At 38.5% G+C, this 24,624-nt stretch overlaps 1 protein-coding gene across 2 annotated transcripts; it reads right to left on the reverse strand.

The window, feature by feature from the left end:
• Positions 1 to 4,371: 4,371 nt before the first annotated feature.
• On the reverse strand, positions 4,372 to 23,477 carry rp1l1b (rp1 like 1b). Of its 2 annotated transcripts, XM_055020050.1 has the most exons (5): positions 23,345 to 23,477; positions 22,370 to 22,420; positions 20,733 to 21,383; positions 18,448 to 18,613; positions 4,372 to 18,217 (listed from the first exon to the last, which is right to left on the reverse strand). In XM_055020050.1, the coding sequence occupies exons 3-5, from the start codon at positions 21,225 to 21,227 to the stop codon at positions 5,673 to 5,675; spliced, it is 13,206 nt and encodes a 4,401-aa protein (XP_054876025.1). In that variant the 5' UTR covers positions 21,228 to 21,383; positions 22,370 to 22,420; positions 23,345 to 23,477; the 3' UTR covers positions 4,372 to 5,672. The 2 variants fall into 2 exon arrangements, with proteins under 2 accessions (XP_054876025.1, XP_054876026.1); XM_055020051.1 differs by lacking the exons at positions 22,370 to 22,420; positions 23,345 to 23,477 and adding an exon at positions 21,742 to 21,806.
• Between the last annotated feature and the right edge of the window lie 1,147 nt (positions 23,478 to 24,624).

Raw genomic sequence — 24,624 nt, forward strand, 5'->3', positions numbered from 1 at the left:
ACCATTCTTTACATTCCTCCACAACTTAATCTTTGCTGAATATTCCAATTTTTGCTTAAAAAATACTTAATGCAATGTGATTTCACAGTAAGTTGTGTTCTGCTGACCTTGAGCATTGAGACAGTGATAGGTTCGGGCTTAGATTTTGGTAAATGATGTTGAATTGATTTTTTTTGAAGACCTAATCAGAACACAATATGTATCCCTCCAACCCTGAAAGACAGTTTTGTGAATTTTAAAAGATTATGTCTACCTTTTATTCTCAACTGTAATTTGTTATGCCGAGGATGAACAGGTCAATTACTGTTCATCCCTCATTTGTATAAGGTATTCGTTTGTAGTTGCTGTAGTTGCTCAGTTTTGACACCAGGGGGTGTAAACACTCGTGTTATAATCTAAGACGCTCCTGAAAGGCCGTTGCCTTTTTCATCACCTTTCAACAAGTCCTTCCTGAAATCATTCAGTTTCTATTCATAACCAACCTTTACTGTGACCTCATACAGAAAGATGACTCTATGAGTTTTGGCCTTTAGGGATTTTTATTGTGTTTTGCTTTTACATCTGTATACAGGGGAGCCAGGAGGGGAGGGGAGAGTGTGCAGATGTTAATGTAGTTGCAAAGTCAAATTATAGAAGAAAAATCCAAACCGGTGAGTGGTCAATCTATCAAACTGTAACAATGCTTTGGTTTTCCCACTCCATAGTCGCTAACCAGCTCTTTCCTTTTCTCACCACGCAATACACAGAGGAGGGAATTCTCCCGTCTTCTTCATTGATACATAACACCAGCATGTCCTGGTGGTATGTGCTTATTATTGGTAGCTTACTGTGGAAAGTTGTTGAGAGTGACTCAGAGAGCCTTGTGAGGAAGATATCATTCACATTATACTGTAACCTGTAAGTGCGCGGGTGAATAAATCTTACAGCACTGGAAGTGTTTGTTTCCTATGGGGGGGCTTATTGCAACATGCAACATGGAGATATTACTCTCTGGGCAACACTTCACAGGTTTTTGTTTGGACCACCTGTGCTGTGCGTGGGGACTGTGCAGTGCTGCAGTTCTCTGACGGAACAACACACACATACACTGAAACACAGACACACAAAGGGGCTGCAGGTGCATGGTGAGTGTTATTGAGTGTGTCCTGGTTTTTAACTGTTGTTCCTCTTTAAACTCCTTTCTTCTAGTTTTTCCATCAGCCCTTGTTTTCTTCCCAGGGCTTGGCGGATGCTTGTGTACGGCTCTGTTGGGGTCCCCAGACATTGCATCCTGCCTGCAGAAGGGTCATAAGTGGCCCCACAGGATAACCTGAACAACAGTGGGAAAGAAAGGGAGCGTGGGTCTTTTCTGGTTATGTAGTTCTGACCAACTCTGTGCCAAAAGCATATATATGCTGCCAACTGCTGCTTTCCCATTATTATTGTGAGTGTGCACTGTATGAAAATGAAAATGTCTCTTGTGTGCCCTTGTTGGTATTGCATGTGTGTGCATGCGTGTGTGGGGGAGTGTGTGTGTGTGTGTGTGTGTGTGGCCTTGTATTTGATACAGTGTAAGGACCATTTTTCAAACAAATACGATGTTGTGAGGACTGCCCTGGCTCAGGGCCCTAGAAGAACAGGTGCTATTATTGGGTTAGGGTTTAAGTTTAGGACTAAGGTTAAAGTTAGGGTTGGGAAAATACTGGTAATGGTAATGGTTAGGTTTAAAATAAATGTCATGGTTAGGTGATAGGAATGAGTGAAACATTAATGGAAGTCAAAGCAAAGAAGATTGAAAGACATACTTATGTGTGTGTGTATGCAAAATTGTGCAAAATTAAACATTTAAAGGAAGGTATGCAGTTGTTTAGTTTAGCCAAGATGTGATTTATTCATGCACGCTCTTGCAAGCACACAGAAACACACCGTACTTAATTATGTATCCCCTCTGTATCACAAGAGGCCCCCTTTTGACTTCCTGTCTGTGTGGGAACCACTTCTATCCTCTGTCACACATGAAGTGAGAAGACTTGTTTTTCTATTTGCCATAAAAAGACAAGGTGATGAACAATAAATGCAACGATCCACCTCCACTGCTCAATGAACACACAGCATTGCTGTCCCTAGAGAGAGACATTCAGACAAACCTAATTGTCCTTCAATATAATATCAGCAGCTGTTTTGCAGCATGCTTTAATGTGAAATTTATATCAGATTTAGGAAACAACACAACCAATCTGCAATCAATACAAATTGGTCATTGAAATAAATTATATGAAGTGAAGACAAATGTCCAGAGAAATAAATGTAGATAATAAGCTTTCTGTAAAATTTGGCATAAAAGTTTTTCTTGCTAACGACAGTAATCAAGACTTCTACTATAGAAAATCTGGTTGATTTGGCATGATTTTGACCCATCCCATTGTCTTTTTGAAAAATTCACTCATTTTGCTCTGTGAGGTGGAAGCTTGACTGGAGACAGCAACTCCAAGGAGGAGTTTTGGCTGCGATTTGTGGGAGCAAATTTTTAGGCACCTTCAAATAGCAGCTATGGAGAATACAAGGAATCCTCAAACATGCATGAATGAACCAAAGCAACACTCCAAGAATGTTTTTGACGAGGGTATCCCATGTTCACATGATCTAAACAGGGCCATTGCTAACCAATTGTAGTGTCCTTTTGTATTTACATTTATTGATGACTTCGAAAGATTTTCTTCCATTTACTTCACCTCATTGCAAATAATTTCATTTATGAACTGATTTTTATGTATGTTTAATTTTTACTCAATAGGCCGTTGATAATACTTATTATAAGATCATGTCATCTATTCAGATTAATGTCCAGTTTGTGTTTTGCATTTCTCCACAGTGTACTTCAGAGTTGAAAAGAGATGTTGAAACTTGGCTAGAAACATTTATGCTGTTGGACTCTGCAGCACCATAGCTGGAAGCACGTCTCTGCAGCTGCTCTGCAGGCAAGTTGCTCTGAGGTAAACATGGCTGCGGGAAAGCCCCATATTATTGTGCTCCGGATGACGTTCCTCACTCTTCCAGTGTTTACTGTGGAAATTACTGCCAACGGCCAGCGAGCAGGTGCTTCCTCAGAAACTCTTTGCTTATCCAAAAGATTTGAAGATTAAATTAATCTCTGAGTGTCAAGCTAGCCAGCGTCATGTTTCTTTTTTTCTTTTCAGGCTTCACAAATCCTTTTATCTACTGGTTTTCTTTATGCTTAGTATACCTGATTTTTTTTTTCAAACAAAATAGGAAACAAGATTATTCCTCCTAGTTTAATTATTTAGTTATTTTAAGTTGCTGTTCCTCACTTATGTACTTGCTAAATTCTTTAAAGTCTCATTGTATTTATTTATTTTTTGTAAAACTGTCTTCATGGGGAAGTAAATATATTATTAAAAAATAACAAGCACCTTATTGGAGTAATTCATATCACATGCTTAAGAGTAAGTATGTATTTATTTGTCTGCACAGGTTGTTTGTTGTTATATGACTTGCACCCCACAAACCTGAGTGATGTGAAATAAAAAATGGATTGATTGTTGGACGTTTTTTTTGTTTTGGCCACTTGGGGGCAGAGCACATCTGACGTAGAGATCTGACATAAGTTGGTCCAAGTTGTTTAAATGATGATAAGTTCATTATTCTCTCATAATGACCTTTTTTGTCAAATTAACTGCTTTGTCAGAATTGTTGCTGACAAAATTTGTCTGGGCGGTGATCATATTCGATTTTATTTATCTCTATTCATCATGAGCTCCTTGTAATGATACTAGTGATAGTTTAATTTTAAAGTTCCAGTCATTTGAAACACTTACGTTTTAATTGATTTGCAGCCACACATCCGCATTTATGAATCAATTTGTCTGAAATGAGACATTTGCATATTACTTTACATGCACATCATATATATGTGACACATATATGTTGTCTGTAAATGCTGGAATGTTCTAAAAATGTGCCTCAGCCTTGCGCCCCTGAATATGTGCTATGTGCTTCCGTAGTAAGGCATTGTTGGAACATCACTGTCTAAAGCTTTGTATTTTTAAATCTCACATGTGTCAGACATGCTGACATGATGGGTTTTAATTTATTTGCAACTTTTAATATATACAGATGGTCTGGATTTGCATAATCAGATAAAACGAAACTTTACCGACTCAATGTGAGACTGAACAGTCTTCTCATGGTGGCAGTAATGGGCACTCTAAAAATTTATAGATATTTTACAATGCGTAGATAAAATTCTCTCCATCACTGAGCCAGTTTCTCTTTATGACAAAACTCTCTTTATGTACAACTTTTCTTCATATTCAATTTGTCATTTTTCTCACCAAATAGTAAAAGAAACAATCCTTCATATCAGTCTACAGCTATTTACTGTGATCAGATTATTTTTTTTATTTAAACACCTAGCAAACATAGGTTAAGTGTTAAATACAAACAGGAACACATTGCCCACTACTGGGTTAAGCAGTCACTCAGACTGACACCAATTATCTGTGTCACATGACCACATGAGACTGAAGCGAGAAACTGTGGGAAGGGCACATACATCAACTCTGTCTGGGTTTCACTGCAGAAAGACAATAAAATAATTCTCCATGGAGGTCCGGATGCTCTCTGAGTCACCCTGCTGCATAAAGATGTTAAATAATGATGCTTATAATACTCAGAAATAATAATCAGCAAAGTACACTGTTAAAGTCAGTGCTGGACTAGAAAACAACCATTTACACAAAATATGCTATGTGTGTTTTACAGATTTACCTATGGAATTTTTTTGACTTTTAGTAGTAAGTTTTTGTTTGCTGTATTTTGTTTTCTTAAATACACGTTTTTTAATACACAATAACCTAGCTTTATGCATGACTCACTTAAAACTGTAAAGGAAAAACAAAGTCAATTTTTTATAGGAGAACTATCATATATCTTTTTCAAGTGTTAAATTATAGCAAAAGTAAACCAAGATATCACTTTACGATTTTATTTTTAAGATGTTACAGTTTCTGCAGTACACTCAGCAAAAGCTTACTTAAGAAAAATGTACTTTGATACACATCTGTACGGGCTAAGAAACAGAGCAACAACCATATTATGCATCGCAACAATGAATACTAACTGTTATCCCTGTTATTACCTGTCATGCATCCACGGTGAGCCCTGAACCCACACAGCTGTGGACTAAAAGTTACAACATATATGGTCATTGTTTTATTGACTAGAAAAATATATGACTTTGTTTTTAACAGAACTTATTTAGACAAAATGTGGTCAAACACATTTTAGTCCTACAAAGAAAATATATTCTTCCACAACAGAATAAATGCACTACAATCGCATCCCGTTTATGGAAACCTGATAAATACAGTATATACATTCAAGTATTTCAGATTCTCTTCTCGTGCAAATGTATGACCAGCACTGCAGATATATAATTTCAGTGTTTCAAATTCTCAACAAAAAAAAAGTGCATCCAGTTTATGGTTATTTGAAACTAATAACATAGTAGATCCAAAGTTACAAGAGCAATCTAAACTTTGTTGTTATCCTTTGCTGACTTTGCAGATTTCTGATGAATGAGCTCATTTGCAATTTCCACACTAATATTCACCAGGCTATCTAATCTCTTGATTTTTTTTTTTTTTTTTTTTTGGTTTTGTTTTTTTGTCAACTTATAGCTTTTTCAAACTCTTTAACTCGAGGCTTGTAACATCGCCTTGGCCGTGTATCTCAGTCTCAGAATCTTCAATATCAGCAAAAGCACCATCCTCCGACTCAGCTCTCTCTTTCATCAAAGCATCAAGAGGGATTAGTAATGTTTTCTTGGCAGTTTTCTTAGTTGCATCTAAACTCCCCAGCTTGTCTGCAACAAAAGGCTTCTCTCCATCAGCAGCGTCTTCTTCAGGTTCTGAGTCTTCCTCGGCTTCGTCTTCTCCGTCAGCTGAGTCTCCTAAGCTTCCACTCCAGCCTTCAATGGGTGTGTCAGTGTCTTCATCTTCCTTTTCAGAATCTTTGACACGGTCATTCAAAGCAGATGTTGTGGCATCTTTGTTTTCAGTAAATTGTGCCTCCTTCTCTTCTACAGATTCATCTTCTGCTTCATCTGCAGATTCTTCACATGCACACTCTTCTTCGCACCGATCTGTAGATCTGGATTTTTCTCCACTGTCTCTCTTTGTAATCTCTCTGCCAATTATTTCCACTTCACTCACATCTTCATCTGTTGGTTTACAATCTTCTTTCGTGAGAGCTTCAGTGCAATCTTCGTGTTTGGATTCAGAATCACTTTCATTTTCGACTAATTCAGATTTCTCAAGAGGTGTTTTATCTTCTTTGCTTTTTTCTTCTTGGAAAACTTTAATTCTCTCTTCCAGTTTTCCTGATGATTCAAGTTCTTTGGCCAATAAAAGCTGTTCAACAGGTTCAGCCTGACTCAAAGACTCACTTTCATCAGTACATTCTTGTGGAGTTGTATCTACAACCTCATCTTCAGACTTAGCATCTGAATCCTCTTCTCCTGACTCATCATCATCATAATCATCATCATCATCTTTAACTGTTGATGTGTCCTCCTGACCTGTTGCTTCATCTTTGCCTGATCTTAAGTTGTTTGCAAACTTTTCATCATCTATTGCTGAGCTGCTGCCTTCTGCCTCAGATTCATTTTCACTCACAGCTTTGGAGCTTCCTTCAATTGTAGATTCAGGATTAGTCTCTGAGGAAATATCAGACTCTTCACCACCTGATGTTTGCGCTGATTCTTTCTCGTTTACTACATTATAGGCCTTGTTGATTTCATGTTCCGCTTCTGCAGCTGAAGTTTTATCATTCGAAGAGGCATCGTTATTCTCTGCAGAGTCACTCTTGTTTTTAACCATATCTTCCTCTTCAGCATCAGTGGCCTTAATTCTTTGTTCTTCTTTTAGCTTATCTTCTTTCTCGTCATTTGTCTCATCTTCTGATTCAGATCCCTGTCTGCTTGTGGTTTCATCCTTACCAGATTCATTTTCAGTTGTATCTGCATCAATCTCATCTTCTTGGTCATCTTCAGCTTCAGTTGTGAGACCAAGACCATGTATACGTTTTACTTTACCTGTCTCCTCTTCACGGTCAACCGCTTCTTCCTCTTCCGCTTCTTTAAATTTGTGCACGCTTGTACACTTTTCAGTTGCTTGTTCCCCAGTCTGCTCATCTTTTGTCTGATTTTCAGCATATTCAATTGACAGTTCACTGCTCATGTCATCATTCTCCTCAGCATTGTCGTCGTCATTTGTGGTGCTGTTTATGTCGTCTGCAGAGCCGCTCTCACTGGCAGTGCCAGTTTCTTCGTCAACTGCTCCTGCTTCTTCATTCTCTGTCCTCTTTGCTGCAGCTTCCTCTTCAGAAGTTACATCCTTTGATTCACCGTTTTGTGCTGGAAAAATCTCTTTATTAGTACAAATTTCATCTTTGGTGGTGGCTTCTTTACTGTCTTTTTCTGATGATTCATCTTCTGTTAATGAATCCCTGTTTTCATCTGCAAACTCATCTGCACTGACAGCGGGAAGCTTCTCTTCATCTGTGTCGGTTCCTCCTTCCTCAGCTGAATCGTTCTCTGATTTATGCTCAGTCATAGCTGTCTCTGATTCTTCATTTTCATCTTCACTTTTAGCTGAAGAACCCGTACAAACATCTTCATCCGTATCCTCTTGTGGATTGACCTGCCCTGCTTCCGTGGCTTTCTCACAGTCAGATTGATCAGGGCTGGCTGCTACTACAGTTTCATCTTCTCCTGTGACTGCAGTTTGTTTTTTAACATCCATTTCATCTGCTGTTGTTGCATCCTCGTCTGATTCTCCAGAGGATTCAGCTACGGCTGCTTCACTCTCATCAGAAGAATCACAAGAATTGACTGGAGAAATTGTCTCTTCCTGATCAACTGTGCTGTCCTCTTCAAACTCTTCTCTTTCTGATGCTTGAACCTCTGGTTCTGCCTCATTGTTCTTTTTTGTGCCTTCATATCCAACTGCAGAGACTTGGTTTCTCTGCAGTTCTGTTTCACTTGTAACAGAAAGCTCATCACCAGTTGTTTCTTCTTCTTGTATACTTGATAATTCATTAATTGTGGCCTCCCTGTCATCTGCGCTTTCATCTTCATCGCTGCTGCCACCTGACTCGTCCGCAGTGTCCTGATCACTGGTGGTACTGGCACCTTCCCCAACTTCCTCCGTGTCAGATTTCTGCTTAGTTAAGATTCCCACAGGAGTATGCTCACTCATGGCTTCTGAGGATGTTTCCATCGCTTCCTTTTCATCTTCCGACAAGGTCGTATTAGATCCCACCTCTAAGAAACTCTCCTCATTCTCTTCTTCGCTGGATTTGACATCAGATGTTTGTGCTACACCAAACTCAACTGAAGGTTCTATATTTTCAGTCTCGCTACATTTAATCTCCTCATTTTCACTTAAGATTATAGTGTCTTGTACCACATCAGTTTCTGCTTTACTTTCTTCTTCTTCTTCTTCAGTCTGATCCTTCACCATTTCATTACTCGTAACTGTATCACTATTCTTAGCATTCATCATTGATTGTTTCTTATTTTTCAAGTGAACAATTATTTGCATTGATGGGAGCAACTGCCTCCTCAACTTTACCCAATCCTTTTTCGCATCCTTCTGGGAAGCTTCCAGTTTGGTTGACGATGACGCTTCCACTGAAACATCTTTCTCTGTTTCTTCTTTGCTTTGGACTTCAGTATTAGCAAAAGCTACAGTATCATCATGAACTTCATTTGCATGGTTAGGAAACTGTTTAGTAGAAGCAGTGATATATTTAACTGGCATTGCCGCAGTGATTCCTTCTTCATCCTCAGACACGCTGCTCGACATATCTGTGTATTTCTCTGCTGTTTCACTATTCACATTGAATCCACTTTCTCCACCTGGTATGATTGCATCATCAGTCACTTCTTCTGAAGTTGTTTCTTCAGTATGTATGGCTCCACTCTCACTTCCTGGTCTTTCAACTCCTTCCATTCTTGTCTTCTCCTCATTGTCTGCAGCAAAAACTTGAACTGATTCTTCAATAGCTGTCTGATCGTCTTGGCAGGCATCATCTGCTTCCTTTTCATCTGCTGTAAATTCAAAGGCTTCCTCTCCAACTTGTTGCATTTTGTTGATTTCTACTTCCTTTATTGCTCCAATAATAACTTTTTCAACAAGTGTTTCCGCTGCCATTGTGTCATCGTCATTTCCACACTGAGCTGCACAGTCAGTTGCGGATTTCTTCAGCAGAATCCTTTTCAGGTCATAGTCCATAACAACAGGTGCAATTCTTCTTACTTCCGCAGAGAGAGGTGGGATGGAATTAAGGTTTTGTTCCACACATGCTTCACATGGACAGTATTCATCAATATTTTCACCTCGCTGGTCACTGTATAATGTTCCCGTTGTTGAATCGCTTTTTTCACCTTGTGAATCCACTGACTGTTGGAGCTTGAGCTTCACCCCTGGTTTTCTTTCTTCTCTTTGTTTATTTGAGGTTCTGGATGTTGCCTCTGTTGGCGGTTTGGGTAACCCTGATCTGCCTTGAATTTTCCTAACTTCTCTGTCAATGCTTATTTGAATTTTGTTGTGCACCTCGGTTTTGAGTTCATCTATCATTGTGTCAAGCTGATCGGTTTCTCCGAGGCTCCATCGAACTTTTAGCTCTTTCATTGCGCTGATATAATGTGTCATAAACTGCTTCTCTATTTTATTTAGCAAAGTTAGCACCCAAACGGGATCAGAATCTTGAGGCAATTTCTTGGAGAGTTTTTCCTCATTACTGCTGAATTCTCCAGAACTTTTGTTCGAGGACGATGGTGTTTCAGGTGGTTCTCTTGGACTATCATTGCTTCTTATCGTTTCATCTGTGGCTGAATCCTCCTCTTCTTGGTTTACTTCTTCTATTTCTGGTCTCCACTGGGTGTCTGTTTCATTGTATGTTTTCTGTATTAAACTGTTCTGAGGTTGAGATCCATCATTGTCACTGCTCTTCACTCCATCACTACTCTTCCCAGAACCAGTGGATCCACTGTGTACATCCACACCAGAGGATGAGGTGTGATTGTACTCCCCCTGAGCAGAATGATGATCCCCAGTATTTTGTACATGTTCCTCTTCTGAGGGACTGGAAAGCCAAAGGGACTGAAGAATACTCATTAGCTCCTGATATCTTTTATTCTTTTCATTTGCGTTCTTAGGGTCATGGTCTATTAACTGCAACTTTACAAGGCAATCTAAAAGACCTTGAGCTGAAGTACTTAGCTTACGCCCATATACAGGTGAGATTTCTGGTAAACTGTTGCATCTGTCAAGCTTAGGGTTCAAAAGTACTTTCATAACTTGTATGGAGGAGTTGAACCTTGCTGAGCCATCTTCTCGCTCAGTGCAGGTATTGCCTTCAGTTGGTGTCTCTAAGCACGTTTGATAGTCATTTTGGACATTGTCCATGCCATTTACTTCTTTTGAATTTTCCGCTTCGGGCTCATTCTTCTCAGAATTCTCTGCTATTTCTATTTCCTCAGCTACAACATTATCGTTTGCTTCATTGTTATTTTCATTATTTTCCTCCATCTCATAAAGGACTCTCTCTGTTGGTAAGGTTTTAAGCCATTCATTTACTACTTCGGTGGGGGACGCATTTGGTAAGATAGATGGAACCAGCTCAAAGTCACCAGCGTCATCCTTTTCCTTATTTCTACTGCCTTTATGACTTTTATCAGAGATAGTGTCTGTGGCTTCTCCTGAACCATTTACTATCCTGTCAGAAACATGAGATTTGGATTTTCCAGGGGAGGAAGTATCACAAATCTCTTTATCTGAACAAGACAGGGTTTGTGACAGGTCACTTTCATCTGAGTCTGCATGGCAAATGATTGGATGTTTATTTAGGCAAATGCCTGCATCTTCTTTACCCTGCTCTCTTGACCTATTGGTCTTAGAACTTGTTTTATCAGTTGGGCCTTCTTTGACTTCTGAAGGAGTCGCACTTTCTTCTGTATTCTCAGAAACCATGCTGGCAGTGGAAACGTCTGTTACATTGTTTTTTTTAGATTTGGCAGATATTTGTGAGTGTACACTCAAAGAACTTTGTGACTTTCTTGAACTTCCTTGAATCTCTGAGGTCTTTGACTTTTTTGAACGCCCTGAAGCCTTGGACTTTGACGACGTGGCAGTCTGGGACCTGTCTTCACTCTCTTCAATTTTTACCGAGGGCACTTCAGATCTGCTTAGTGCTTCAGATGGACCAGATTTAGCTGATTTTGTTGACACACTACTAAATGCTCTCTCTTCCACATATGTAGAACTTTCTTCAAAACAAGAATTTTTTGATTTTTGGGATTTTTTTGATGTACAACTCTGTGTTCCTTCAGATTTCTCTGAAGCGTTTCCATCATTGTGGGGGTTGGATTCTTCCTTAGGAATATCAGCATCTATTATTTTGCTTGATTTTGCTTCTGACTCATTGTCTTCATCCATCCTAGTCTCCTCCCTAGGGGTTTTGCAAGATCCATTAGACTGTATGGTTCTTGAAGAAGTGTCAGACTTTACTGACAGCACACTGTGAGACCTCTGTGACTGATCTTCTTTGGCTTTTTGTGAATGTGAAGCTTTTGATTTTGTGGAGACAGACGATGCATTTGTCTTAAGAGATTTAGCAGAAACAGGACTCGACGTTTTCATCTCAATGTCATCTGTGTTCTCATCAGCAACATTTTCAGGAGAAATGGCTAAGATTTCAGAATTATTTGATCCACCATCTGAATGCCTTGATATTGTTGATTTGATTGATGAATTACTTGGTGGACGCTTCATGTCTTCCACACCTATTTCTTCCTCTGGTTTTTTAGAGTTTTGTAACTTAGAAGATTTGGTAGATTTACTAGACTTTGAAGATTTTGCAGATTTTGCTGACAAAGTGCTGGGTGGTCTTTGTGTTTTCCCTTCTCCATTTGAAGTGCCGTCCACTGAAATAACTTCAGATGGCGTTGTCACTCTGGATGAAGTTTTTACATTTGTTGAGATGTTGCCTGATGACCTTTCATCATTGAGAGTAGTGTCGGAAACTGCTGAAATTCTTGAGATGTTTGCTTTTGATGACCTTGTACTTGCAGTTTGATCAACTGACTCTGTTATTGAGCTAGTAGACGTGCAACTCAGTGGTCTCTCTAAGCGCTCTTCTTTGGAGTTTTCTTTACCTAAATCTCCCCCTGTTGATCTCATGGATTTTGTTGAAGATTTTGATTTTGCAGACCTGTCAGACACCTGACTTCCTGCTCTCTCTACAACGCTGCCACTTTCTGCAACATAATCTTCAGCTGGTACATCATCAGTGCTTGACCTACTAGATTTCATAGATTTTTCAGGCTCTGTGGACAGTGATTTTGGCCGTTCAGCCGACAACGTGTTGGATGCAGTCTCTTTTCTTTTTTCATGTTCATCCACCACTTCATTAGCCTGACTGGAGGCTTTAGACCCAATCCCTCTTTCAGATACATGGGAGCAACCTGTTTTAATGGATCTACAGCTCTCAGTTCTGTCTTGCATTGTTTCATCACTGTTGTCTCCATTGGGAGTCTCAATGCTCCGGGCAGCTGCAACATCAGAGCATCTGGACTTTTTTGAACAACCAGAAACATTTGACTTGATCATCTGTGATGACGACGAGTTTCCTTCCTCCTCAATATCTGAAGCAGTAATTTCCTGTTCATGTTCAGAGCAGATGTTAGAAGTTTTTGATTTTGTCGATGTCCCAGTAACATTTGACATTGCTGATTTTGCAGAATTTACTGATAAATTGCTTGCTGGTCTTTCTACCTGATCAAGACCACATACACATTCGTCTGTTGCAGACATTTCACTCTCTGATCTGTCCTGAGATGCTTTGTTATCTGTTCTCTCCTCAGTTCGGTTATTATCAGAAAAAACTCCAGAGCTATTTGACTTTATAGAAATAACTGAAGCGGGTGAATTTGATCGTGTGATAAGCTCTTGAACTGGGATATCACTTGAACATTTCAACGTGCCTGATCTTGCAGAAATATCTGACTTGACAGAATGGATTGACATTGAACTAATTGATCTGCTTTCATTGTGCTCTTCTTGACAGTCATCTTCATTATCATTAGCATTTAGCTCACAAGTAACAGCAGAGGCTTTTGATTCCTCAGATACTTTAGAGACGTTTGATTTTGCAGATGTCACTGACCTGGTAGACATACTGCTCTGATTTCTGTCTTTTTTTTCCCAATCAGATTTTTCTGTTGGGCTTGTATGTTTTTTTACTTTGGAAGATTTTGTCGACGTAGCTGACTTTGCAGTTTTAGATGACAGAACACCTTTTGTTCTTTCTTCACTTTCCTCAGTTTTGCCAGACATTGCATCAGATATATTTGATTTGACAGACTTTGCTGAAGTGTCTGACTTTGCTGATTTTGCAGACGAAGCACTTGGCGGTCTGTTTGCTGACTTGGCAGATTTTTCAGATATGTGTGAGACGATTGATTTAGCTGAGGTGCTTCTTGGTGGTCTTTCGGGATTTTCATGCTCATCATCACACCCGTCACATTCTGATTTTACAGACTGAACAGACACCATACTAATGGTGCTTCCTTCACTCTCCCCTTCAACAATTCTTACATCAGAATTGTCCGCACTGTTCTCCAAATCAACTTCGTAAACCTTTGATCTTTTGGAGGCATTTGATTTCGCTGATCTCCCTGATTTGACTGACAGGTTACTGGACGATCTCTCTGTGTTTTTCTCACAATCCAGATTTGCTGGCTTGTTTGATTTATTAGAAACTGATGAATTAATTGATTTGACTGACATGACGCTTGTTCTTTCTTCATCCTCACTGCCTACCTCATCAGGAGGGGCAGGTATTTCAGATGGTTCTTCAGAATAATATTTTAGGTCTGATATTACTGAAGCGTGTGATTTTTCTGACAAACCACTTGCTGCTCTCTCTTCAGACTTGGTAGAAATTTCTGAGACACTTGACTGGTTTGAAATTGTTGAGGTTCTGCTTGATGCTCTTTCTATATTTGCCTCTTTGCCATTGTCAATATCTGAATTAAAATTGTCTGACCTTTTTGCAATTGGAGCATCAATGCAACATTTTAATTTATTTGATTTTGTAGACGTATTTGATCTAACTGACTGAGGTGATAAAGGTTTGTCTTCACTTCCATTACCTGCAGCTCTTTCTTCAGAATCTGCAGCCTCGTTTTCCAGACAGATTTTGGAAACTTTTAAACTTTTGCTTCCTTTAGAGGCATTTGATTTTGTTGATTTTTCTGATCTGATTGACAAATTGCTTGGGGATCTCTCCACATTTCCGCTCTCATTGACCATATTTTCACCTCCTCGACTACCCAATCCTTTTGATTTGTTTGATTTGACAGAGCTTGTTGACCTTTCAGTTTTGGATGACATCACACTCTCTGCTCTTGCTTGTGCTTCCTCAATGTTACTTTCATCAGGGCACTTTCCTGAACAAGCCTCAGTAGTACTAGTTTTCACAGATTTTGTGGACAAAGAACTTGGTGTTCTTCCTGCAGACTTTATTGATATTTCCGACACGCATGACTGGATGGATTTGGCTGACATGCTGCTCGGTGGTCTGTCCTCACCATGCTTGTGTCTCTCTTCTTTGTTGATAAGAGTCCCATATTCCTCTCCACCAGCTGAGTGCGTTGACTTATTTGATTTAGTCGAAGCAATCGAGTCAACTGACAGTGGTGACACTGATCTGCATTCATTCTCTCCTTCAACAACCCTTTCATTAAGGCAGACAACCTCCAAGCAATCTGTATCAACCTTTGACCGTTTAGAAATTGTTGAAATGTTTGATTTTGTTGATTTTTCTGATCTGGCAGACAAGTTACTTGCAGCTCTTTCCACCATTTCACCATTATTTGTTATGTTTTCATGAAGTTCATCGTGTTCTGCTGCCTTAGTAGATTTGGCAGATGTAGTTGACCTTTCAGTTTTCATTGACAGTGCACTCTGAGCTCTCTGTTCAGTGGCATTTTCACAAACTCCATCATCAGAAGTTTCAGCTTTGTTTTGAGATGCACATGACTCAATATCAGAAACTTTTGATTTGTCTGATCTTTCACTATGTGGTCTTTCTGCAGTTTTTACAGACCTCTCAGAAACATGTGACCCTTTGCTTGTTGGTCTTTCCTGAAGCAGCTCTTTGTCATTTTCTTGACCGGCGCTTTTCTCCTGCCGATCATGGATAGAACATTTTGATTTTGTAGATTCAATGGAAGTAGTTGACTTTGTAGATCTGACTGAAAGTACACTCTGAGTTCCCTCTGTAATTGCCTTTTCAGTGGTGTCGTCACCAGGCCTTCTGCTTGAACATATGTTGGAAGTATTTGATTTGGTAGATTTAGTAGAATTTTTTGATTTTCGGGACGTAGCACTTGCTGGTCTCACCGTTTGTGACTCAACTGAATTTTCTGCTCTGTTTTCAGGATTTATTTCCTCACTGACTTGAAGAAATGACTCAGTGGCATCAACAGGTTGAGTACAAGTAGAACAGTTTGTTCTACCTGATCTTGAAGAGATATTTGACTTAAATGACTGGACCGACATTGAGCTCACTGATCTCCCCTCGATCTCTTCTTCGTTGGATTTTCTGTCAGACGGGTTACAACAGACTCCAGAGGCGTCCTCCTCTATATATGCTGCAGAAGCATGTGATTTTGAGGATTGAGCAGATGCGATTGAGATATTGCTTGGAGCTCTTTCTCTTTGTTCAGCATGATCTCCAGAAATTTCTTCAACAACAGCATCATGTTGCTTTGATGGATTAGATTTTCCTGAAGCTTTAGAGAAGGTTGAGTCAGTTGTCACATTTGATTTTACTGACATAGCACTAGATCCTCGCTCCTCCTCATCTGCCGCATTGTCTTTATTCAACTTGTCACTGACTTTCAGGTTACATAATCTTGCTGAAATGTTTGACTTAATGGATTTATCTGACATGCAACTTGATCTCCCTGCAGTAGCGTACAGATCACTTCTTTCATCACACAAATGACCAGAGTGGTTTGTTGAAACTTGAGAAGTTTCTGATTTCAAAGATACCACAGAGGTGTGTGACTGGCCAGATTTTACTGAAATGACACTCGCCGCTCTTTCAGTTGTCCCATTATCTCCACAGGAGTTTTGTTCAGTTGTTATTACATATTTTGACCCAGCTGATGCTTCTGACGCCACACTTGATGCTCTTGCTTCGGAAGTATTTGATATTTCTGTAATGTTGCAATAATAATCCTTTGTTTGATTTAATTTATTTGATTTTGCAGATATATTTGATTTGACAGACTTTTCAGATTTGACTGACAGCTTGCTTTGTGGTCTCTGTTCACTCGCATCTTCAATGTTATCATTTCCTGTGATGTCTGCCTTTTTTGTATTATAAACCTCAGGGGTCTTTGATTCTCTGGATTTTGCTGACAAAGAACTGGTTGCTCTCACAGAGGTCCTGGATGTTGGAGATACTGACTTGAGTATTGATTTCCCAGAAGCAGCAGATATTAAACTTGATCTATTTCCCACTTCTATTTGATTGTTTTCTAGGTTTTCCTCAGTTTTGTTTTCTGGTGTCCTTGAACCATAATACTTCCTTGATATTGCACTATTGTCCTCGTTTTCTTCAGCTGTAGCCTGATTGTCCTCCTCCTCTGATTCTTCTTGTACTATGTTTTTTAATTCAGCAGACACACTGGATAAAGCTGATAGTGAACTAAGTGACCTTAGCTCTGAATCATCCTCAGCCTGTTCTTCCATATCCTCTTCTGGCTGATGTTGTGGTGGTGCCTTTACAGATTTAGTGGACTTAAAGGATTTCACAGATAGGCTACTGGACGTTGTCTCTTTCTTTTCTTTGTCGTCACATGCTTGAAGTCCTTCAGTTGAAATATCTGGATCAGCAGAACCGTAGTTTGTTGAGGCATTTGAATGAACTGACATGGCACTTTTGGATCCTCTGCCCTCTTCTGAACAGTCGACTTTCTGAATTTCTTCTAATTTATATGAACTCCAAGCTGCATGTGATTTTACAGACATCGCATTCGAATCAACTTTTTGTATCTGACCTTCTTCTAAATCTTTGGTGGTATTTTTTTCTTTTGGTTCGATCTGAACTCCTTCGGGTTCTCCACAGTGGCAGATATGAGAAGGTTTTGAAGTTTTTGGCTTGCTACGTTTCTCTGATTTTTTTGATGCTTTATCTTTTGGGACTTGAGGTGGATTTGGAAAAGCCAACCCTGAATCCAACACTTCACTTCCATTAGTCTCTTTTCTGTCAGGGTTGCTAATTTGGGAAAATGACCTATCATCAACATCGCCTGCACATGTAGCAGATCCAGGTTCTTCTTCCTCCTTTTGGTTTGATTCTTGAGCAGTTTTGAGATCAACGTTCTTTGGAAACTTATATAAACCAGTGGTCTCACCTTTTTCCACAGTGGATAGTTTCACATTGCACTTTGGTGAACACGTCTCCCTCTGTATGGTGCAAAACTCCACCATTTCAGCTGCCTCAATACTTTCCACTATGCATGTCTCCACCACTTGGTCTGCAAGCTCTTCACTTGATCTCGACATGGTTTGTTTTTCAATCACTGTCTTTCTAGAAACCACTGTACGTGAGGATGCACTTGAACTAGAAGTATGACTACACCGTCTTGCACCGTGTGCCCCTGGTACATTTTTCCATATCTCATGACCCTGGCAGTGACTGCAGCAGTGAGGACAGTGAGGGTTCTCCTTGTGCCCCTGATAGCGCTGAGTGAGATAAGATTCATCAGCAGACATGATTTCTGATTCTGAACAATTCACATCGCTAATTTGTGCTAAATTAGGATCGTTGTGGGATTTGATATGGTCATAGGTTCGCCCTGCTGTCTTTTTTACTGTTGTAGACCAGTGTAACCTTTCGTCATTTGGTAGTCTGAAGCACACTTTCATCTCCATGGACAAACTTCCATCTTTATCAACATAAACCCGTTTTTCTATGTCATCTTCTCTCACACTGTTGCCACTAGGTGGGCAGGAATTAACGAAGTCCAGAGAGTCTCTTCCATCCGGTACAGATTTGTCAGATGATGCTGAGTGCTTGGTGGCTCTTTTGTCATCTCCCAGTTTTGGGAGAATGATTCTTGTCTTTGTGGTGAGTCCTTAATATAATCAAACAGCAGCAGGGAAGAAGCAAATAAAATAATTAGTCTTCTTTTGCATCTATGGTCATTTACCAAAAGTCAGAGAAGTGCTTGCTTTTCATGACTTAGAATCTAACCGATAATAAAATGAAAATGTGCCTGGCACTTAAGGCAATTCTTCGACCATTAACTTAACACACGTTGGGTCAAGAGATTGTTCTGTGAACAAACAAAATAGTTTTGCTTACTTTCGTTTCCATCAGTGCGTTCTGTGGGACATGACTTCGCACTTAGCTTTGGAAATTTATAGCTTGTTGTTTTCTCAAAATTCTCCATGAGTGATGGGTGAGAAGGTTCCTGTCCCACACAAACGAGAACACCTGGGCACTGCAGAAGGCTCTGTATGCTGTCTATCTGTAAGAGAAAAACATTGTTTAATTTTAAACTTGACAGACGACACAGATCCACCAATTAAATTTATAGCTCCTTATTGTACATGTTGCCTCTGAGGTGTGTTTCGTAAATTTAAGATGGCATTCCACTTGTTTCCAGATAAAACTCCCAAATTATCAGAAAATTTAATGAATTGTAATAAAGACATAAAAGTTGCATCTGTGCAATTAGGTTGTATTTAAAATGTTAACAATATTTTCAGGCCTTTCACTTAATACCTAAAATTAGCTTTGAAAACTCAGACCTTCAACACATCTTTAATCTTTTATATTTTGATACCAAATGTCTAGTTTTGCAAGTGAATCTATATTAATAATAAAACTGAATTCTTATTTTCTGAAATAACTTGTGACAATTGACTTATTCTAAGAAGTCATAAAGCTGACATATCGTAAAGGATTCTCCCAGACGCCTTTTAACAGAAATTAGAAAACAGGTGTTCATACACACAATATTTTCTGAACTATTCTGACTTCCTGTTCATACTAAGATTGAAAGAAGAAATGATTCATCAAATCAAAATCCTTATCTGTGCTTAGAATTGTGTTGATTCATTAAAAAAACTGCTTTCTTATTTTATTGCATAATAGATATAAATAGACATTATAGGTTTTATAGGTTCTGGTAACATGTTTATTTCAACTGAGAGCAACTTTGGATTAATGGCTTTTTAAATTGACTGATCAATATAATATTTGAAAGTAGAAGCTGTGCAATGTCTAACACACATATAACACGTCAGCAGTTACTAGCTTTATTTCCATGAATGCTTTTCAGTATCAAATACTGCTTTTATATTGGCAACAGGGAAATGGCAACAAACAAACAAACAAAAAAACAAGCAGGTTGAAATATTGAATTGTTTTCATATTGCTCATGTATATTTGGTTTTGATGACTTTGCTCTTTCAAATTTTAAATCCAGTCTCAGAGAAGGTAGATGAATGGCTTCATCTGTGGTCACACAAAGCCCAGGTGAAGATAATTAATTGCCACCATGGAAGTCACATTTCTGAAACACCTCTGGTATCAAAGCAGCGAAGTTTCAACATTGACCTGTTTCTCCTCGCTCAAAAATAGCTCTGATTCGACAAAGATTTATGGGCTTTTGGGGAGATATCCACAATCTGAATGGCTGTGTGAAGGAATATCCCCGCTTCTTTCCCTCATATACACACAATAATAATCCCTACCCCACTTGACTCATAAAAGCTACTTAGTTCACATGATACCAATGTTTTCTTAAGACACTGGTGTTATTAATGCCACACCAATAACTACCCTCTCTCCTTGTGCATGAGATTTTATTTACTAGCATAATTTAAGTAAACACTGTCAACTGGATTGGATTACACCCATATCAGGGGAGGATAGTATTTGCTATTTAACAAAGGCTTTGTCTGCAGATGAAGAGCTGTTTTGAATACGTTCATTAATAATGGCACAAATTATACTTCAATTCATAAGCAGGGGGATTTTTAAAATCCTTTCTTCATGTAATTAGAAGTATTAAACACCTGCTTATTGTGTAATTACTTTCTATATTCTTTAGGAGGAAAATAGAACTTAGCTGGATCAAAATATGGTTCTTGTGTAATCTACTGTAAGCTATAATAAGATATTCATCCATTGCCTAAAGAAAGTGAAAGATGTTATGTGATAATATTTCAGGTTATCTTAAGTGTTCAAACTGATTTGAATTCATTGGAGATGTTTTGACATAATCACTAAGCCATGAAATATGAAAAAGTTACATAGGATTATAATGATTGACTTGTGTTGCTCATGCCTTAACCTGTAGATCTGATTGGCATGCAGTTTGGATTTTGTCACTACAGCCCTTAGCTTCACTCTAATTTTCAGTCTTTCTCATAAACACGGTTTCAACATTACATCAGTTTTTTTCTTTTATTTTTATGATCCCAAAACAATGCAAGCAAAATATATTCCTAGCAAAGCTACGATCATGAGATTTGAGCATTTTGTTTCTAAACTAAAAAAAGACCCAATAAATTAAAGTGAAAGAAAACTACAATAAAAACTAACACTAACTTGGAGTTGCCGTATGTAGTTTATCTTACCTTACAGCCCTCCTGAGTGTACAGCTTCCTGATGTGGTACTGCATGAGTTCAGAAACCTCTTCCAAGAACAGACCAAAGCTGCGCAGACCCTTACGATACAATATTATGGTCTTCCTAAATGAAGGGTCGCTGTTTTTCACCAGCACAATCTTTTTATTATGTCTCTGGTGATGGAGGTGACAGTCATTGGCTGAGTGAGTCTCTTCATATCTGCTTGGCCCACTAAGAACATACTGGTGTGGGAGATGATGATAATATGGTGGGTGTGCGTGGTAGAAAGGCAACAGCTGGTTCTCTACATCGTCTAAAGTGTGCGCGTGTCGACATGCGGAGCAAAGACAGCATTCCTGCTCTAAGTCATGATAGGCCGCCATGCCATGCTGCGGTATCTTTGGTAGCCGGGTGGTGTGATGATCTAAAGGGTGAGAGGACTTGTGGGAGCTTTCTCCTCCAACCGCATTGAAGCAGTGGAAGTTGCGTTTGTGCCGGGACATTTTGGCGTATCGCGGCGTTGATGATCAGGCCTGAGATTTCAGAGGAGCAGGAGAAGGTGGTCGGTCAAACTCTGATGGATGTTTGACATGGTTTTCGCAAGCAGCCTAGAGACAGGTGGTCCACAGCTTTTCTTCATGACTCCCCTTAATCAACCACTAAAAGAAAGACGAGAAAGTCATGAAAAACTTGAAGACATGCTTATGAAGACAGCAAGGGGTGAGATATATAAACAAAAAATTTTACATCTGAAAACTAACAAAATAGTAAAGGCCTTTGCTGTGCACTGATTTCAGCTAAAATACTAATACACCCAGAATTTTATATCAAGGAGGAAGAATATAGCAGCGGTGTATATGCAAATATAGATATATTGAAGATTAATTTTAAATTTACTACAAACATCCTGGAAATTAAGCGCCCAGAAAGAAAATTAATTTGTAAGTGATTTTCTCACTTTATGCCTAATTTATACAATTAAAAAAAACTAATACTGACTCCTTTCATAAATTGTACCTTGACCAATATCATAAATTTAACAACAGTCTTCCTACTGTTCCACCATTTGAAGTTGTTTCCAGTAAGCCACCACTTTTTTGTTATTTATCTTCTTTTTTCCAAATATCTGGTCTGTGTGGAAATGTTCTCGCCGGAAGATCATTTCTGGCCTGCTGGTGCAATCAGGATAATAAAATTGTAAGTTTTCATAGACTATTGAGAGAGAAAACTTGCAGCATTTTGGGTGCTCTTGTTAAAAAATCTCCAACTGGTCTACTAAGAATCTTCCCAAATACAGGGTGAACAACCAGAAAAGTAGAAATTTACCAGACCGGTGCACTATGATGATAATGAGATCATAAAGTAAACTCCACAGACTACTTTGGTTAATTTTCAAGCACAGCAGACTCCTTAATACCTTGGCTTGCGGCGCTGACAGATAAAAATAGTCGTAATCTACAATTATCTTTCCCATTTTAAGCAGGATGAAAAGGACATGGTTCTTACATAGGGATTGTACTGGCTGGTGAGGAGATCAAACAGTAAATGAAGGCACGGATAATGGCTATAAAGCCACAAATAAATCCCCCCGAGTGACTTTAAATAACAAGCTTACGTCTGTGCAAGCAGTGAAAGTGGACATTACCTTGGTGATTGTCTCCTTCTCTGACAAAAATAGATTGTTTGCCAGTTTCTCCTGCAACAAAAATCCAGGGATTACTAACCACAGTCAAAATATCACTAAGCACAATGTATTCCTATTGTGGCAGTACTTAGAGGGTTGAGGACAATTCTGAAGGAATGAAATGCCTTCTTGTCATCAATAAAATGCGAAGCAAGAAATTTTGGAAGTGGTAAAATAGGCTAAGCTTGACTGACATTCATAAAGAACTGCTGTGTCTGGCAACCTCTTCTTTTATATGTATATTAGCAACGCTTCATTATAGCTAAAAAATCATTGTGTAAAACTGTGGCCAGGAAAAATCATTTTCTGCAATGCCTTTAGATCATGTTTTCAACGTTTTATTTAAATTTTTCACATTTGTAGGCAACTCGTGCCTTTTATTTAAAATATATAAAGAACAAAAGGCTTATTATTCTGTGAATTCAGAATTTTAGATGTCAAAAATAAAATGTGCCCTGTTTTTTGTCCACAGGATATTCTTTGTCAATGCTGCTTCATTACCTACAGTAGTGGATTATCTTTATCACATAAATATTAGTATTCACTGTCCTGGTGTTCTGTGAATTTAATGGGAGTCAAATCCTCAAATGTAAAAAAAAAAAAAAATCTACATATTTCTGAATGATGGTAGAAACAAAAGAGCAGAGAACTTTTGTTTTTTTTTTTTTTGTAAATAAAGTCCCTTCTTCTACTTGCTGAATTAATAATGTAAAAGTTTCCTTTAATATACAAAGCTTTGGACCCCTTGATTAATGGGTTATACATCTTAGGTCTTGTCTTGGTCAAAAGGTCTGGAAAAAGTTCTGACCAGCAAAATTAAACTACCATCCTGCAAAAAAAAAAAAAAAAAAAAAAACTGATAGCAATATCAAAGCAATGGAGCAGTTCAGCTAAAATAAGGCGAATAAGGTGAATATTAATAAGAACAATACTTACATTGCATAACAGCGATAGTCCAGTAAATTATACAAGGCAAAAATAAAACATAGTCCCAAAGCTGTAAAAAGTGAGATGGAAGTTCCTAAAGAAACACCGGGACTATTGCAGGCATTTGATCCGCAAACCGGTCCAAAAGCTTCCCTGCAGACGTTGGCCTGCCTGCTAATCAGATGCAAGGGACACTAAGGATAGACTGAAAAGCCTTGCTAATCACTCTGAGATTGAACTGAAATCTGCTGAGGCTTTGGACACATGACTTGGACCTCACCATTGCATAAAGCCAGCTAAACATTTGCTTAGGGATCAAGATGGATGCTCACTAACACATAATGACTAAGCAAATATCTATGTTGTTTTGATTCTTTAAAAAAAAAAACAACAATGAATGTTTTCTGCTTTGACATGCATTTAAAATAAAATACTGGATGCTCTAAATGTCTTTTTTCACAATCCCTATATTTGTCATATTGAAATGATTTTCACTTAGGGTGTTGTAACATTCATTATAAAGTTTTATATTGTATCACTGCACTCAGTTGATATGCTGTTTAAAAAAGTTATGATCATATTACATTATTTAAATTGCCTATTGTTATTCATTTATATTGCTGTGGTATTTTTATCCCTTCTCATGCAGCGCTATATGGTTAGGTGAAATCTTACTGTATCGGAAAAATCAGAGGCAAAATAAGACAAATGATTAGTTTCTCTTGATGCTCCCTTCTTGCGCTTTTCATACGAAAGAATTTCAGCTGTCTCCCCTTGACATCCATGGATATAATATGTCAACATAGCTCTGTTTATATGACAAGTCTTTGGGGCTATGAATGAAACTATGATAAATTATTTCACAACTCGTGTATATACCTGTCAAAACTTAACAACAAATCTATAAGAAGAGGAACAAAATATAAAAAACAATAGGTTGCATCAAGCTGTGCATATACAAACTAAAACTTTGCCAAAACACCTACTGGTTCAGTTTCAGTAATTTACCTATAGGAGTCTATCACCATGACACATATTGACTTGTCTATATTGGTCCAATCTACATCGCAAAATGTCCCCCAAAATCTATAAGATTTTAACAATGTCTTGCCTATAACTCTTTTCATGTGACCTCACAGATATGTAATTTCTGATGTTTGGCTATTCTGAAATGTTCTGCAGAAATGTTTCTTTTACTCCTCTGGATGCATATTTGGACTGGCAGTGATGCTGAAAAGTAAAAGTTCTCTTAAACAGCATTTTTTTTTGGTTTGGGGACTATTCATAAT

The sequence above is a fragment of the Poeciliopsis prolifica genome, unplaced genomic scaffold, assembly GCF_027474105.1.
Source record: "Poeciliopsis prolifica strain line A6 unplaced genomic scaffold, Auburn_PproV2 SCAFFOLD065, whole genome shotgun sequence".
Taxonomy (NCBI): Eukaryota; Metazoa; Chordata; class Actinopteri; order Cyprinodontiformes; family Poeciliidae; genus Poeciliopsis; species Poeciliopsis prolifica.

Excerpts from the sequence above, each read along its gene's own strand:
- rp1l1b (XM_055020050.1), bottom strand. The coding sequence starts at position 21,227 with ATGTCCCGGCACAAACGCAACTTCCACTGCTTCAATGCGGTTGGAGGA. Across the intron at positions 18,614-20,732 it reads ACACTCAGGAGGGCTGTAAG|ATAGACAGCATACAGAGCCT; the intron begins GTAAGATAAACT and ends TTTCTCTTACAG. Across the intron at positions 18,218-18,447 it reads ACGCACTGATGGAAACGAAA|GACTCACCACAAAGACAAGA; the intron begins GTAAGCAAAACT and ends GATTATATTAAG.